The sequence below is a fragment of the Sebastes fasciatus genome, chromosome 10, assembly GCF_043250625.1.
Source record: "Sebastes fasciatus isolate fSebFas1 chromosome 10, fSebFas1.pri, whole genome shotgun sequence".
Lineage (NCBI taxonomy): Eukaryota > Metazoa > Chordata > Actinopteri > Perciformes > Sebastidae > Sebastes > Sebastes fasciatus.
The window spans coordinates 19,623,485-19,640,345 of record NC_133804.1 but is presented as its reverse complement, the minus strand read 5'-3'; the positions used below and the strand labels follow the sequence as shown (position 1 = coordinate 19,640,345).

Sequence of the window (16,861 nt, the reverse complement as noted above, 5' to 3'; positions counted from 1 at the left end):
ATACATGACAGAAAAACACAAGATATTCCTGATTTCATGAAGGATATACATACATACATACACACTGATGACAGGAAGGATAGCCGTGACAAAGCAGGCAACAGGAGGAGTGTTTACCTGTGATGATGAAGGGGAGGAAGAGAAGGAGAGAGAGAGGTCGATGAGTTACAGGTAGATAACGTGAGAGAGGTAAAGTTCAGGAGGTATAGAGTGTCACCTAAAGGACTGAGAGATAGCGAGCGGGGGCAGAGGTGCAGGAACTCAATCCCAGAGCCAAGACGACAGCTGAAGATAAAAACCTCCTCACCTGAAGGCACCAAGAGAGACATATGGAGAGGAGCGTGAGGAAACACTGAGGCGAACGACTAGAGGAAATACTAGCACAGAGAGGAGGAAGGAGATGAACATTTGAGTTATTATTTCCTCCTTAAATCATTTCACTCATTCGCTTTTATTTATTTTTACCTGGAACAAAGAAAAGCCTTCTACTCCATCAACTGAGCTGCATTTTTAACCATTTTTTTCAATTTTCTGATCTGTTTTTTAGCTGATTTTGTGGGGAATTTTAGTGCATAAACTAAAAAACAAACAAACAAAACAACAAGAGAGACTGCAGAAGCAGAGAAGAGGCAAGAGAGCGGGCGAGGGAGGGGGAGGTAGAGTGAGGGAGGAAGAGAGAGAGTGTGTGTGTGTGTGTGCCTGTGAGCCTGTGACGCCGAGATGTTCATGATCATTCGAGAGACGTCGGCTGGAGGAGGCAGTTCTGGAGGGATGAGCGTGCCACAGGAGAGGAGTGCAAAACAGGTGCGTCTCTATATATGTATATATACAGTATGTACTGTATGTGTGTGTTTACAGTGTTAATGTGTGTAATCTTCTCTGTCAAGCTGTCCTCTCTTTAGAAACACATCTGACACTTTTCTGTGTGCAAATATGCAAATGTGTGCAGAAAAATACATTTAATTTTGCAAAAATGTATGATTGTGTTCCACTAAACTCAATTCCAAGATATGGTAACTTAAAGATATTGAAGTGTAATTGATGAATGATTGCTGTCTAGAGAAAATTCTTCATGTCTAACCCTCTAAAAAAACATTTAATTATCTAAAACATGAGATAAATATTATACAAAGCTTAAAATAATGCTGTATTTCTGTAATGTATTTCATGGAAAGTTGACATGTTGGTGAAACACGATTAGAATAACACGGTGCGGTGTTTTTTGCATGTTCATAGCTAAATAAAGTAAAGTAATTGTATTTATATAGCACCTTTCTAGAGCAGACGTAACAAAGTGCTTCACAACAACAGACATCAGGACAAATCCAGTGTTTATGTCAAGACACTGGAACTCCTCATCACCATATTTTGCATCCATGCACACTGCTAAATATGTGAAAAACAAGTCTTGATGTTACCATGATGAGTGTGAGTTTGAACATTGTTAGTCTGAACAAGGGCTGCAACTAAAGATTATATTCATTGTTGATTAATCTGTTGATTATTTTCTTGATTAATTGATGAGTTGTTTGGTCTATAAAATGTCAGAAAATGGTGAAATAGGTTGATCAGTGTTTCCCAAAGCCCAAGATGACATCCACAAATGTCTTGTTTTGTCCACAACTCAAAGATATTCAGTTCACTGTCATAGAGTAAAGAAACCAGAAAATATTCACATTTAAGAAACTGGATTCAGAGAATTTTCTTTCTTTAAAAAAATACTCAAACTGATTATTTGATTACCAAATAGTTGGCAATTAGTTTAATAGTTGACAACTAATCAATTAATTGATTCATTGTTGCAGCTCTGCTATATGAAAAATTCAGTGTTTATATCAAGACACTGGAACTATACGCGTCACCATTTTTGCATCCATGCACACTGCTAAATATGTGAAAAACAAGTTGTGTGCATGAGTCTTGATGTTACCATGATGTGTGTGAGTTTGAACACAGATTTCATTAGTTGACCTCTGACCCCCCCCCCGATCCCCCCCAGGTTCAGGCCGCCATCAAGAAGAAGCTGGAGAAGCAAAAGAGGCAAAACAGCGGGCAGGGAGGAGACGTTCAAACCGCTGCACTTCCTCCTCGCCACCGGAAACCCAGTCAGGTCCCCAAGACGCCGATGGCGGCGGCCGCTGAGCCGAACAGAGAGCTGCTGGAGGAGGAGCTGGAGGAGATGATGGAGGGACGACGGGGGAGAGAGAGGGAGAAAGAAGAAGAGAGGGAGCCTGTCGACCTGCTGCCCATCGTGGACTCAGTGTTTGGACAGGTAGGACCCGTCTGCTTCAGAGTGTGACTCACTTTTGCCACTCAGTCTCTCGTGTCATGTGCTGCATCAAGTTCTCCGGCTGATTGAATGTCTCGCCACCAGCTTGATTGCAACATTAAGCCTCCAATTGAAATTTAAAGCCCGGCCGTGCTCCAGTTTTTCTAAATAGCCGTCTCTCTCACACCCCTTATAAAAGGCATAAAGCTGCAACACAAACATCAACCGTTCTCGTTAACCCCAAATCCTCGTGGAAATGGCGGGAGCAGCAAAGCCCGCCCTCGGGCTAAAGCTAAGGATGGAGATAGCGTGTGTTTGAGAGGATTTAAACTCCAATACTTTGGGAAACATTGCGAAAGAGTAATCCGCAACAGATACGGCCATAGTCAGAGAGAGATCTGATGAACGGCCAGTATCGCATCACATCCCATCATGGTAAGCAGTGACACACGACACGGCACGGCAGGCCACGCCGTTACAGCAGCTGTCAGCCCGCGGTCAGACATGTAGGATCATGGTGTGAGAAAGTGTTGTGTGTATGAGAATAAAATCAAAAGAGATTAAAACCAAAGTTAAAGCCCCACTTCCTTCCTGTTTCTGACCTCAGCTCGTGAGTCACTCTATAGAAAGAGTCCACCGGATCACGTCAGCACACTCTGCAGGGAGGTGATGATGAGGAGTGTGGCTGAGGTTAGAAACAGGAAATCAATATAAAAAAAAAAGTGATGTCAGCGGTGATGCAAATGAGCCAGAATTAGAGAAGCCGACTGAGTGAGTGGGAGAGAGGAGCAAGCTGGCAAAGTCTGAGGAGAAGAGATGATTTATCTTTTCCTTGTGAGGTCCCTGAATCTCCCTTTGACAACCGATGCATTATCATTATCATTATTATTATTATTATTATTATTATAGAAGAAGTGTGTGTGTAACAGGCAGCAGGTCGTAGACAGAGAGACCCTCAGTCCCCCACTTACTGAACTGAAATCAAACAGACGGAGCTTAAAGAGGCACAAACTCATCATCTTCCATAAATCACGCTCAGTTACACACATCATAATCAAACAAGTAACACTTTAACAGGTCTGTAATTATTTGGCTTCACCAAGACAACTGTTTAAAATCTGACATGCTTTAACCCTTTAAAAGCGGGCCCTTTCAGGGTTTTGTGTCAGGTGCCGCATCGCCCTGTCAGGGGTTTATTTCACAACAACGACCGGCTCGTTGTACATTATCCCTTACTTGTACACATTTATGCATCAGTACTGATAATCTAATAATCTAACATATAATAATTAGGGCTGTCAATCGATTAAAATATTTAATCGTGATTAATCGCACATTTTCTATCAGTTCAAAATGAACCTTAAAGGGAGATTTAATACTCTTATCAACATGGGAGTGGGCAAATATGCTGCTTTATGCAAACGTATGTATATATTTATTATTGGAAATCAATTGGCAACAGGAAACAATGACAAATATTGTCCAGAAACCCTCACAGGTACTGTATTTAGCATAAAAAATATGCTCAAATCATAACATGGCAAACTCAAACCCAACAGGTAACAACAGCTGTCAGTGTGTCAGTGTGCTGACTTGACTATGACTTGCCCCAAACTGTATGTGATTATCATAAAGTGGGCATGTCTGTAAAGGGGAGACTCGTGGGTACCCATAGAACCCATTTTCATTCACATATCTTGAGGTCAGAGGTCAAGGGACCCCTTTAAGAATGGCCATTCCTCCCCAAAATTTAGCCTAAGGGTTATTTAGCCTCCTTCGCGACAAGCTAGTATGACATGGTTGGCACCAATGGATTCTTGAAGTTTTTTAGTTTCATATGATGCCAGTATCTTCACTCTAGCTGTAAAACTGAGCCCAATATGACCTCCAAAAGAAGTCGGATTTTGAATAGGTTAATTAAAAATGAAGTTGCGTTAATGCATTAAAGACATAAGTGGCGTTAAAACTAATTTGCGTTAACGCGTTATTATCACGTTAACTTTGACAGCCCTAATAATAACATATCATGAACGTACCTCTGTACTTTTACCAGTAAGAGTTTGAATGCAGGACTTTAACTTGTAATGGAGTATTTTTACGCCGCTGTATTTCTACTTTTACTAAAGTAAAAGATCTGAATACTTCTCCCATCTCCTCCTTCCCTCCTCATGCCCAGTCTCTTCTGTCTCTTCTAGTCTTTCTGGCTGACAGCTCTCGTTACGAGACACCAGCTGATGCACATCTGACACCAGATCAGTACTTGATATGTCTACCTGCTCACACACACACACCCACACACACACTCACACACACACATTCGTGACAGAGACAGGAGAGCTGAGTCCAAAAGAAAGGACAGAGTCACATTACACGAGTACTGCCCATCACACACACACACACACACACACACACACACACACACACACACACACACACACACACACACAATGCACGGTTAGTGTCACAAGTGTGTGTGGTGCTAAAATTAACTTAATTTATTAGTCATTCAATGCCGATACCTGGAGACAATTCAGAAGTAATCAAAACAGAAACCCAGTAACATAAATAAGCCAACACACACACACACACACACACACACACACACACACACACACACACACACACACACACACACACACACGCACGCACACACACACACACACACACGGACCAACATTATCTCATTGGCGTGATTAACTGGAACCATCACCAGTAAGGGAGAATCAGCCTGGTAATTAATCAGGCTTAATGGTATTGGTGGTGTCGTGGGTTATTAATGCAGCCGCTGGTGTCAGTTCTGTTACATCATGAAGGAACTCACTGAAAGACAAAGTTAATCAGGTTGATGAAGTTATATTGTTGTAGTTTACCAGTTGGATTCGTACTAATAGAAATGCTGTGCTGTTAATAGGTGGTGTATTCTGTGATAATATGATCAGATTGATTGATTGATGGAGTAGTTTAGTTTGTAGTTGGACTAAAACTTTAACTAAAAGTTAAAATATTGGGTGATATGGCCACAATCTTCCATCCAGATACAGGTCATTTCATATCATGATGACGATATACACATCACGATATAGCATGTTTTCTGGTAAGTCAAAAATAAATAGTCCATAACCACCTGGTAGAGCCAAATTTTATACTCCTGTGTGACTTAAATACTTGGCAAATGAGAAGTACTGTGTATTATTTTCAAGGTTAATTAAGAACTTTTGTGCAGAATGAACATAAACAGTTTCAAGTGAAATCGTAGAGAATAAATAAATACATATTTCCATATATAAACCGTTTGTTAATCACATTGAACTGAGTGGTAATATAGATAGATAGATATATAGATAGATAGATAGATAGATAGATAGATAGATAGATAGATAGATAGATAGATAGATAGATAGATAGATAGATAGATAGATAGATAGATGGATGGATAGATGGATAGATGGATAGATAGATATATAGATAGATAGATAGATAGATAGATAGATAGATAGATAGATAGATAGATAGATAGATAGATAGATGTACTTGATTGATCCCAATTGGGAAATTATTGAAACACACGAAAACAAAATAAAGTGACAAAAAATCGAAACACACACCGGGAGCTGCTGCAACAGGCTGCCGCCGAACACGGCGCCGTCTTGAACATAAAGTGTGATGCATAAACAAAACTGCAATCTTCAAATGATATTCCCTCAAAATATATTGACATCAGATTTCATGAGTTAGTATGTACTCGTTATTATCAATTTAGACGACGCAATTGTGTATCACGATACGATTCCATTGAAAGACGATAAACGTCAAAAGCCTCACGTTGAGGTGTCAAAGATGTGGTGATGAGATACGCACTCGTGAGTAAGACGATGCAGGAAGTAGATCCTAATCATTAAAAAGTTAATAAGTTAATTGTTCCACATAGATGGTTAGCATTTGAGACTTTTTCCCACCGCGATATCTACTTCTTCTGGTCTGACCTTGTGTGTTACTTTATACTTCAGATGTCACATTTGAAATTCAGATGTGGGGAGCTCCATTACATAAGGCCGTATTTCTGTTTCATACATGATAAATAATTACACATGCTCATGTGGCTTTAGTATTGAAAACAGTCACATGTATTTAAACCAGCTTTTGCTGTGAATTTGCATGTACGTTTTCAAAAATCAGACTTTTTCTGGAGGAGTTTGAAGGTGGACATTATGATTTAATTGATGCTAAAGTATGTTATCAGGGTTTGTTTGCATTAGTCCACGTACTTTCTGCTTCTTTTGTTCTTATTCTTCTTCTTATGTGAAACTATGTCCATCAAGATCTAAAAGAGTTCAGACTTTGTGGATCTGCTTTATTGACAGAAAACGACCTAGGGGCTTCTTGTCAGCATCACTAACAGCAAAACATATTGTTGTTGCAGGCCGGGATACAAATGTCATTTTGATCTGTTACATGAGGATCAGATTATTATGAGGATCAGATACTCATATGTCTGTACGCCACAATTAGATTTTTATTTTAAGTCCAAACGGTCTGTTTCTACTTAAAAACCTTTTCCTGGTAAAGTTTTCATTTACAGTGGGCATTACTCTTAAGCTGCACATCACTCGGTGACGGCTCAATCTGCCAGGAGGTTCTGCTAAAAATAGAGGTTGTTTTTTATTATTACTGTCTCAAGTCTTCATGGCAGCAGCTGTCAGATAAAACTCAGCTATCAGAGCTGACTGTCCTACAGTGGTCTCTAGTGACGACGACTGGTGATTACAACAGAGCAGAAAGAGACGTCACCTTTATGTTTCATCTGATGAAGGAGATAATAGTTTCCCTTGTGCATTTATAAAGAAGAACAGATGTGTTTTATTGTGTAATTGATTAATTGTGAACAAAAACACTGAACTGCTAGGGTCATCAAAAACTTAACGGTATATAATTAAATAGATTTTTTATAGAAACACTTTGATTTCACCAACAATAAGACTCCTCTGAACGTTTTAATAAAGACTAAAGTAGCATTTTGTCGATCATTGAAGTCATTTTCTAACAACATTAAACCAATAACAATAATGCTACCCAGCAAATATACATTTTAATTATCTTACTGTTTCTATACTGTGTACTTTATAGCAGAGGTTCTCAACCTTTTGTAATTTAAGGCTCACTTGTGATTGTAAAAAAAAATTCCGGGCTCCACCTTCCCAAATAAATAAGAATAAAAACATAAAAAAAGAAAAAGAAAATATAAACAGGGCTGTCTATATGTTAGGTCTCCACCAGCTATAGGGCTGTTGTATTGGCAAGAATCTGGCAATACGATATGTATCATGATACAGGGGTAAAAATTCAATATTGTAAGTAAGGCGATATATTGAGATTTTTCAAACTGTCACAGTATAAAGAACACACCAGAAATAAACCATTTTAGTATAGGCAAAAATAACACATTTTAACTGCATGCAAAAAAACTGCATGGTTTTTGCCCCAAACTGCATGTGATTATCATAAAGTGGGCATGTCTGTAAAGGGGAGACTCGTGGGTACCCATAGAACCCATTTTCATTCACATATCTTGAGGTCAGAGGTCAAGGGACCCTTTTAAAAATGGCCATGCCAGTTTTTCCTCGCCAAAATTTGGCGTAACTTTGGAGCGTTATTTAACCTCTTTCTCGACAAGCTAGTATGACACTGTACCAATGGATTCCTTAGGTTTTCTAGGTTCATATGATGCCGTCAGATTTTTAAGAGGTTAATTAAAATCAATACAGCGTTTTGGAGAATCGATACAGTATCGCACAACATAATATCCCGATACTCATGTGTATTGATATTTTCCTACACCCCTAGTCAGCTATGATGACAAAAATAAATTATGAATCCAAAATAAATACATTTATATATTTCCTCACCACGCTCTCTGGAGCTTTTTTTTGTGAGGTTTGTCGCCCACATCACTTTTTCGCTTTGTAAATTACTAAACATTTTTATTTTCAATTTAATCGAACCATTTGGCAGAACCTCCGCAACCCAGTAGATGGCGCTCTGAGGTCCACTAGTTAAAAATAGCTGCATTATTGTATATACTAGATTACTATTTCGTATAAAAAAGTGTGTTTGAATTTTGGAGAAAAGAACATTTGAGGCTAAAATTTGATATCTAACGGGTAAAACTGACTTCCTGGTGTGCCACACACACATACATGCAGAAACACACACAAGCTGTGCTCTCCATATGGATGCACTATAGTAAGCAGCATGCCAAATCTGCTTTTGGAGAGATTTGTTGCCAGATGCTTTGTACGAGCTCAGCTGACCACTTAGCATTGCACTCATAACCCTCGACTTGTGATTTTAATGCGGTCATCGTTTTAGAGAACGGACCTCGAGCCGTTACTTCCTGTCAAGTGAGCGAGATAACTGTGGGGTCTCACGAGTCGCCGTTAGCTGAAGCGTCACAGTGCATTATTTTAAAAGTTTAGCATGAATTGAAGCTTTTCTAATTCTTCATGGAAAACACTGGAAAGTCACAGCTCAGAGGTGAACTCAAAACTTTTCAGGGATTATGAAACTATGACAGTTTGACTCGCTGATTTTAGAGTTACATTTCTCATTCAGTAGAGCGTGTGAGCTCCCGATTGATCAAAATAATTCACAAATAAAATCAATCCCCTCTGTTCTAGTTTTTAATAATATAAATCTATTATTGATTTTTCCTACTTTTCCACCATGGGCTGCACAGACAAATCGTTATTAAAAGGTTCCCTATGTAAAGATATAGAGTGGTAATGTCTACCTGAGCAGAGAGTGAAGTCACTCTTCCCTCTGCATGTAATCTAAGTTTCTCCGTCGCCATGTTGAGAGCCGTGTGGAAGCAATAGAAATGTTCCCAATCTCGCATTTAGCACCTTTAACTTGTGTTATTTAGCATCTACCAGCCAATTTTATGGGGTTTGTGATTTATATTAGTGCACATTTCTTAACTAAAGGTGCTAAATGCGATATTGGGAGCAGGTAGACATTACTCCTCTATATCTTTACATAACAAATAGTTTGCTGCTATATTGTTGTTGTTGTTATGTTATATGTTTTTTGCGTCCGTTGTTTTGTGTGCAAAATTGATGCACCAATTATACTGTGTCTAATGTTTAAGAAAGAAAAGGCAAAATATAGTCATTTATGTTGCAGCAAATAAAGAGGAAATCATGGTTTTGATATTAGTTTTTATTCAATATTAGAAATCTATCCTTGACCATATGCTGATTTTCACTAAAAGGCTAAAGCCGCTGCAATAACTTTATTTCAATCAATTAAGAAGATTCAGTTTTGGTTCAGTCCCAAATATACACTCTTTTTATTGTTTCTTTCTATTCTATCTCTGTACTGTATCCCTTTCTCCTCTTTCGTTTCATCACGCCATCTTCCTCTTTAATCTCAAATGGGATGGATTAATCTCTCTCTCTCCGTTTATTTCCTCCTAATTCTCCCTCTAAAACTCCTCGTACTGTAGATGAAGTCATTTGAATGCTGGTGCAACATGTGAACGAGGAAGAGAGGGAGAGGGAGGAGGCAGAGCAGCTGAGGAAGGAGGAAAGAGAGATTGAGAGAGAGAGAGAAAGAGAGGGGGGGATTATAAAAGGTTGATCAGTGGGAAGAGAAAGAGATGCTGTGATGCTGCTGCTGCAAAGAGACACACGAGTAGAGAGCTCAGTTTGGTTTGGTTTTTGTTTGGTGACATTGTTTTGATTTTGGATCACATAGAGAGATGGGTGGAATCATTCAGGATTGCTCATTTATGGATTAGAGCTGTTTATTTTGTTTGATCTCTGTGGCGTCAGATGTGACGAGACTGATAACCAGTATGGGACACAAGTTTCCACCAAAGTCAGAGCTTGAGCCGGAGTTGGACCTCTGAGAAGTCCAAAGAGAGAGAAGAGTTAAAACAGACAAATAATATAATACAAATTCTGGTCAGCTGTTGACCAGGGAAGGTCTGGTAATGGGCAACTGCACCAAGCCGAAAGACAAAATGAACAAGGTAAGAGCACTTTGTCTCTTGGACTTGCTAACTGATGCTTTTACTATTTTGCATCTAAATTTATAAGTTCTGTGATTGATTATAAACTAGGGCTGGCAATCGATTAAAATATTGAATCGCGATTAATTGCATGATTGTCCATAGTTTAACACGATTAATCGCACATTTTTTTATCTGTTCAAAATGTACTTTAAAAGGAGATTTGTCAAGTATTTAATACTCTTATCAACATGGGAGTGGACAAATATGCTTGCTTTATGCAAATGTATGTATGTATTTATTATTGGAAATCAATTAAAAACATAAAACAATGACAAATATTGTCCAGAAACCCTCACAGGTACTGCACAAACTGCAGCCCAACAGACAACAACAGCTGTCAGTGTGTCAGTGTGCTGACTTGACTATGACTTACCCAAAACTGCATGTGATTATCATAAAGTGGGCATGTCTGTAAAGGGGAGACTCGTGGGTACCCATAGAACCCATTTTCATTCACATATCTAGAGGTCAGAGGAAAATGGCCATGCCAGTTTTTCCTCACCAAAATTTAGCGTAAGTTTGGAGCGTTATTTATCCTCCTTTGCAACAAGCTAGTATGACATGGTTGGTACCAAAGGATTTCTTAGGTTTTTAGTTTCATTATCTTCACTCTCTCTAAAAACTGAGCCCGCTACAACCTAAAAAAGCGCATTAAAGAAATTAGTGGCGTTAAAATGAATTTGCGTTATTATGGCGTTAACTTTGACAGCCCTAATTATAAAACATCTCAGCAACTTTAAGCGAAGAAGTTTATTCTTGTTATTTGGGAAAAGCATATGTAACAAAATAATAATAGTTCAAAAGACAACTTCCTAGCCTTTGAAACTTCTTTCACAACATGCTTTAATTATTTGATCCCTGGAAAATAGTTTAAATAATTGTAAAACATTTTTTAAATGGAGGATCGCAGCACTGATTGTTTCAAACTGACGAATACAAAATGTTTCCCTCGATGGTAGTTACAAGAAAACTCACTACATTATTCAAAACGTGAGTGGATTGCCTTAAAATAATGAGCAGCTTATGTAATCGAGGCTCAGAGTGCGTGACTAAAAAAGCAGTGGGTCTTAACCTTGTTCCTTGAAATGTATGATTATAATTTTTGAGTGTAAAACAGTATATGAGTTGTGGAGTAACATCGTGGTCTGCCTCTAACGGGGTAAAGGATGGGCCCCTCGGGGGTAAGGTGAGGGCAGTGGGCCAGGAGGGAGAGGAGGATGAGGACGACGCTGAGGATAAGCCGTATGACGATCCCTTCTCTACGCTGATGAAGAACTGCAACATGCTGCACAACATCGTGGGCCCGGCCTGCATCTTCCTTAAACAGGGCTTTTCACAGACGCTCGTATGTAACACATGTGGTCCTCACACACACAAACCCCCCGGTGCAACTTTTTCCACTCGTGTCGATTCATTTTCATCCCGCATCGTGGCTGAACCCTCCTGCTCTCACCACACCAGCTGTGCTATGTCATCCCATCACCGGTCCAGGGTTAGACCATCAAATCTGCTGGCGCCGTCGCACGTGCTCAGAGGGGTCGATCATTCAGTTCCATGGAAAATCATTGACTGGAGCTTACTCTAAAACGCGATGAGGCCCAGGATGATGTGGAGCTCAAGGCTGAATTTCCAACTAAGCAAAGTGGGAGACAGGAAAAGCCCCCTGGATGCTCCATGTTCACTGCATTTAGCTTGTTCTAATTTGATTAATCACTATTATATAATATAATGAGGACCTTAAAGGGGACATGTCACGCTCATTTTCAGGTTCATACTTGTATTTTGGGTTTCTACTAGAACATATTTACACGCTTTAATGTTAAAACTAGAATTACCACATTGCGGTTGTATGCCTCTGCCAACCAGTTAAGTTGCAGTTTACATCCATGTCTGTCCAAACTGTCATCACTTCATCATTTCATCCTGTTAGACATTTGTGTGAAATTGTCATAATTAGCATAGTTATGGCCAAAAACGTGTTTTGTGAGGTCAGAGTGAGCTTTGACTATCAAAATCTAATCAGTTCATCCTTGAGTCCAGGTGGACGTTTGTGCCACATTTGAGGAAATTCACTCCAGGAATTCCTGAGATATCGCGTTCACGAGAATATTACGGACATACGGATGGACAACCAGAAAACCTATTGCCTCTATCTGTCGCCGGTGCAGAGGCATAAAAACACATTATTTTTCTCATACCGTCTGTGTGAATATACCTGTATTCACTCTCTGTCTGTAGCGCTCCGTTTTAGCGCCTGACTCTTTCTTCTGCTCTGATTGGCTTGAGAGAAAAATATGTTGCATCTTTGCAAAGGTAGTTCTCAAGCCGTTTTCAGATCAAGGCAGCCCACAAAAAAACAACTGGGTTGTCTTATTTCACAGTTTGTGGACACGAGAACCGATACTTCGGTACCAAGTCGATGCCAAAATTCTGAAAACATGACGGTATTCGTTTTGGGACGCAGTAAACTCTCTATGGACGCATCACGACAAATCTGTGTTCAAATCGGCAGGACGAGAGCTAGTTAACGTGAGCTGTTATCTCCGTGCAGAACTGTGCTGCCCACCGGCTGCTAACAGCTAAGTTAACTAGCTCTAACTGTCTAAGTGTTAACTAGCGTAACACTATGATGTGTTCAGGTCCTATTCAGTAAAAATGAGGTAAATTCTAATGTCACAATGATGTGTTCAAATGTAATCTTGTAAAATATAGTTTTTGGTGAGGAACTTGAATGAATCTGGTTGTTTTTACTATTTCACAGCAATAGAAAATAGATAATAGAGAGGGAATTATGACCTGTTTAACTTCCTAACAAAAAACAGTATGCAAACGGTAATGTAGGAGTGGATGTTGAAGTACATGGGATTCATTGTTTCACTTTTGTTTTTCACCGTGGCATCGAATTGGTTTCGAGAATCGTGGAATTTCACTGGCGTTGGTATTGACTACTAAATTTCTGGTATCGTGACTTCCCTACTCCAGATACCCAAATGTAAACAAGCAATGATATGTCCCCTTTATGTCCCAGTCTAGTTGGAATACCTTTACTATTTTTTTCTGTTACTTCTGTGGTAACTTTGTTTGATACGCTTGTATGTCCCACGGTAAAGTCCCTTCTTGTCAAGTTAGAGGATGTCTACTCATATTGTAATTTGGCATTGTGCATTTAGTTTGTTATGTGACGAAATGAGGCAGAGGACAACCAAAGTAAATAAAATTATGCCAGAGGATTTGTCCCATATTGTTTTCTCTCTAAAGCTCTTAGCCTAACGTCCTCTATACTGAACTTCCACTGTGTGAGCGTGTGTGCTTTTGTACGTCCGGGACTGCGTGCGAGCTTGAGTGCTATATACATGATATATATGTACTTATGTGTCTGAACAGTGAACATGTGTCCAAGGTACCAACTAAACCAAATCACATAATCTCCAGATGTTTGTGGCCTGGCAACCTGCCACAAATAATCTGGTCACCCTTTGTGATTTATGGTACATGAATTGTATATTATAATGCAGTGTATTGTTTAAATCTAAATATAAGGATTAGTCTCTGTCTTTCATTTGGATATGCACTGGTTTGTCTATTTAATGCAGCTTACTGATCAAAAAAAAAAAAAGCACATAACACTGAATCACTTCTATACATTTGCAAATTATGTTTTAGTATAAAATCCTGACTCTAATACATAGATGGGCTCAGATCTGAAGCAGAAATGGAGAGTTTATTATATTTTATACCATCCTCACCGCATAAAGCCAAACTACATTAATCATTTTCGCTTGTTTGTGTATCATTTCTTCCCTGTTCAGTGGTTGTATCTCTGGTTTATGTCTCTACTACGCCCAACAAGCTCTCTATATATTCTCAGCATTAGAAGTATGAAGTCAGATGCTGTAATGAGTTTCTCTTCTTCCTCCAACAGGACAGAGAGCTGAGACCAGAGGAGCTTGATGGTGAGCTGATTTCTGTGTGTTTCTGCTCTACAGCATGTTAATGTGGCAGCTGACTGACAAATATTAACACGCGTCTTCTATTTTGTCTTTTAAATCAGAGCTCCGCGAGGCATTTGTGGAGTTTGATAGGAACAAAAAAGGCTACATCAGTCACAACGACCTGGGGGAGTGTATGAGGACGATGGGATACATGCCAACAGAGATGGAGCTCATCGAACTGAGCCAGCAGATCTGTGAGTCTGAAGAAACATCTGGGGAACGAACAGAACAGAACAAGAACCCAAAAGATTAAAACAGGAACAGAATAGAAATGAAAAGGAACAAGAACCAGAAAATTACACCGGGTGGAATTACAACTTCCATATTGTAGCGACTACTATCAATTAAAAAGCTGCCAAGAGGCTGAAAAAGGCTCTTTATTGTGCAACTCGTTCCAAAAAGTCCAAAAGTCCGGATGCGTTTTACTGTTTATTAAATTACAGGAATTACAAACAGTGATTTGTGTAACAATTTAGCCACAAATTCACAGACTGACCGTCCACGGTGCAGCCATATACTCGGTTTTGACCGAGTCTTGTTGCTTCATGCGCCACTGAGCAACTTCCATAGCAATGAATGGGGCCCCGCCTCGAACTCGAACTCTGTATCCAGTTCTCTTTATACATCTACGATCATACCCGCTCTCTCTCTCTCCATTTCCTGTCTTTCTCTACAGTGACCATCAAATGCTGACGTGGTATTCTTTGTATGACTTGTGTGTTATAGGTGGAGGTAAAGTGGACTTTGAGGACTTTGTGGAGCTGATGGGACCCAAGATGCTGGCAGAGACAGCAGACATGATTGGAGTCAAAGAACTACGAGATGCATTCAAAGAGGTCAGGATGTACACATAAAGCTGCTCTTTTTTCTCTGCAGACATTTTAACTTGTCAAACACTTGAATATAAACAAATGCTGATGCTTATGAAGAAAAAGGGTTTAAATCTTCAACCGTGCAAAAGAGCAAACTTTAGGCCGTCGTGCATTGAGGAGCAAGTGTGTGAAGTTTTGATAAATATTATATTACGGCTATGACAAGTCCAAATGCCAGCTGTTGTCATTAAAAACAAAAGTATATTGGGACAACAGGTGGGAGATAATGAGAGCCATTCAGATATGAATTTCCAAACATTTCCTAAACCAAAACACAATGAATCACACACATTGTGTGCATGTTTAAGGAAACTAGAGTTCTCTGATGCCGGCAAATCTATCAAGATTCAAGTTTAGCAAAGAGAGCAAAACAAAATGGAAAGTACAAGATGTTCAGATGTTTGACAAGGAAGAAAACAGAAGCGATGAGAAACATGACGTTTTTGTTCTTGATAATGTTATTTCAATAAATCTAACTTTCCATCTTTTGTTTGTACTGTAGTTTCCCCCGTGGTGTTGCTGCATAAACCACTTATGTGAATTTGATTGTGATGTGATTCTTAGCATCTATCTCTCTCTCTGTGTGCAGTTTGACTCTAATGGTGACGGTCAGATCAGTTTAATCGAGCTCCGTGAAGCCATGAAGAAGCTGATGGGAGAACAGGTGACCAACAGAGAGATCAGCGAGATCCTCCGAGACGTCGACCTCAACGGAGACGGTCTGGTGGACTTTGAGGGTAAAAGAAATTCTATTTTCATTTATGGGATCTTTTAGACAACTACATTTCTTTCCTCTCACTCCTTTCTCTTGTCTTTTCAGAGTTTGTGCGAATGATGTCTCGCTGACCTGCCCAGATGGACAGACAGACATTATGCAACTGCTGGATTAGAGAACAGACTACATGGTAGTGAACACCCTTCATCTGCTCTTAAGAGCACACATCTAAAATTGTATTTTTGTATTGAATAATGGAAAAAAGAAAAAAATGCATTGAATGGACCAATAGTAACCAGTCTACAACTAATATGACTATTCACATCTGACCTCCTGGTGCAACACAAGATAAAGCACTTTAATAGCAGTGAACATATCAAAGCTGCTTCATAGACAACATTTATGACTTTGTGATTTTTAGATGTATTTTTATATATCAATGTTTGAGCTTTGAGTGTAAAATCTTGTTTGTAAAACTGTAAAAATCGTATTTTTAATTAAAGAAATGTACAACAATTTAATGGATGGGCAAATTATTCTGACAATACGTCTATGTGTATCTATGTGTATATATGTATATAATACAGGCCTGCTTATTATTTGATTAGTTGCCAGAAACATAGAAGAGGCAATTATCTGAACATATAGTCCTACTTGATCATTAAGTAGCCTGCCTTATTTCATGTATTAAATCAGTATTATGGTGTCATATAGTATAGAAATATCGTTCATTACAATCAATCAATCTATTTATACATTTTGGAGTTCAAACACATTAGAAATGGTTATGTTTTCTTCTCTCTAGGGTGCAAAACAAACCAAACCAAAATCAAAACTGTGACCCAAAAACCACAATAAAAACTGAACCATGGGCTTGATGAACTGTTGAACATGTAGCCTCGTAGTTCACACACAAAGCTACTTTGACCTCCTCCTCTTATA

The 16,861-nt window shown here is 39.1% G+C and overlaps 2 protein-coding genes across 2 annotated transcripts in view; one reads left to right on the top strand and one right to left on the bottom strand.

Annotated features, from left to right (window-relative positions):
* The window catches only part of LOC141775439 (endonuclease domain-containing 1 protein-like), a 39,143-nt gene that overhangs the window by 22,095 nt on the left and 187 nt on the right, over positions 1-16,861 (bottom strand). The window lies entirely within an intron of this gene.
* Positions 347-16,436, top strand: LOC141775437 (calcium-binding protein 2-like). The gene is made up of 7 exons (XM_074648796.1): positions 347-804; positions 2,000-2,272; positions 14,263-14,293; positions 14,392-14,526; positions 15,059-15,168; positions 15,794-15,941; positions 16,025-16,436. Exons 1-7 carry the CDS (start codon positions 721-723, stop codon positions 16,048-16,050), a joined length of 807 nt encoding a protein of 268 aa, XP_074504897.1. The 5' UTR covers positions 347-720; the 3' UTR covers positions 16,051-16,436.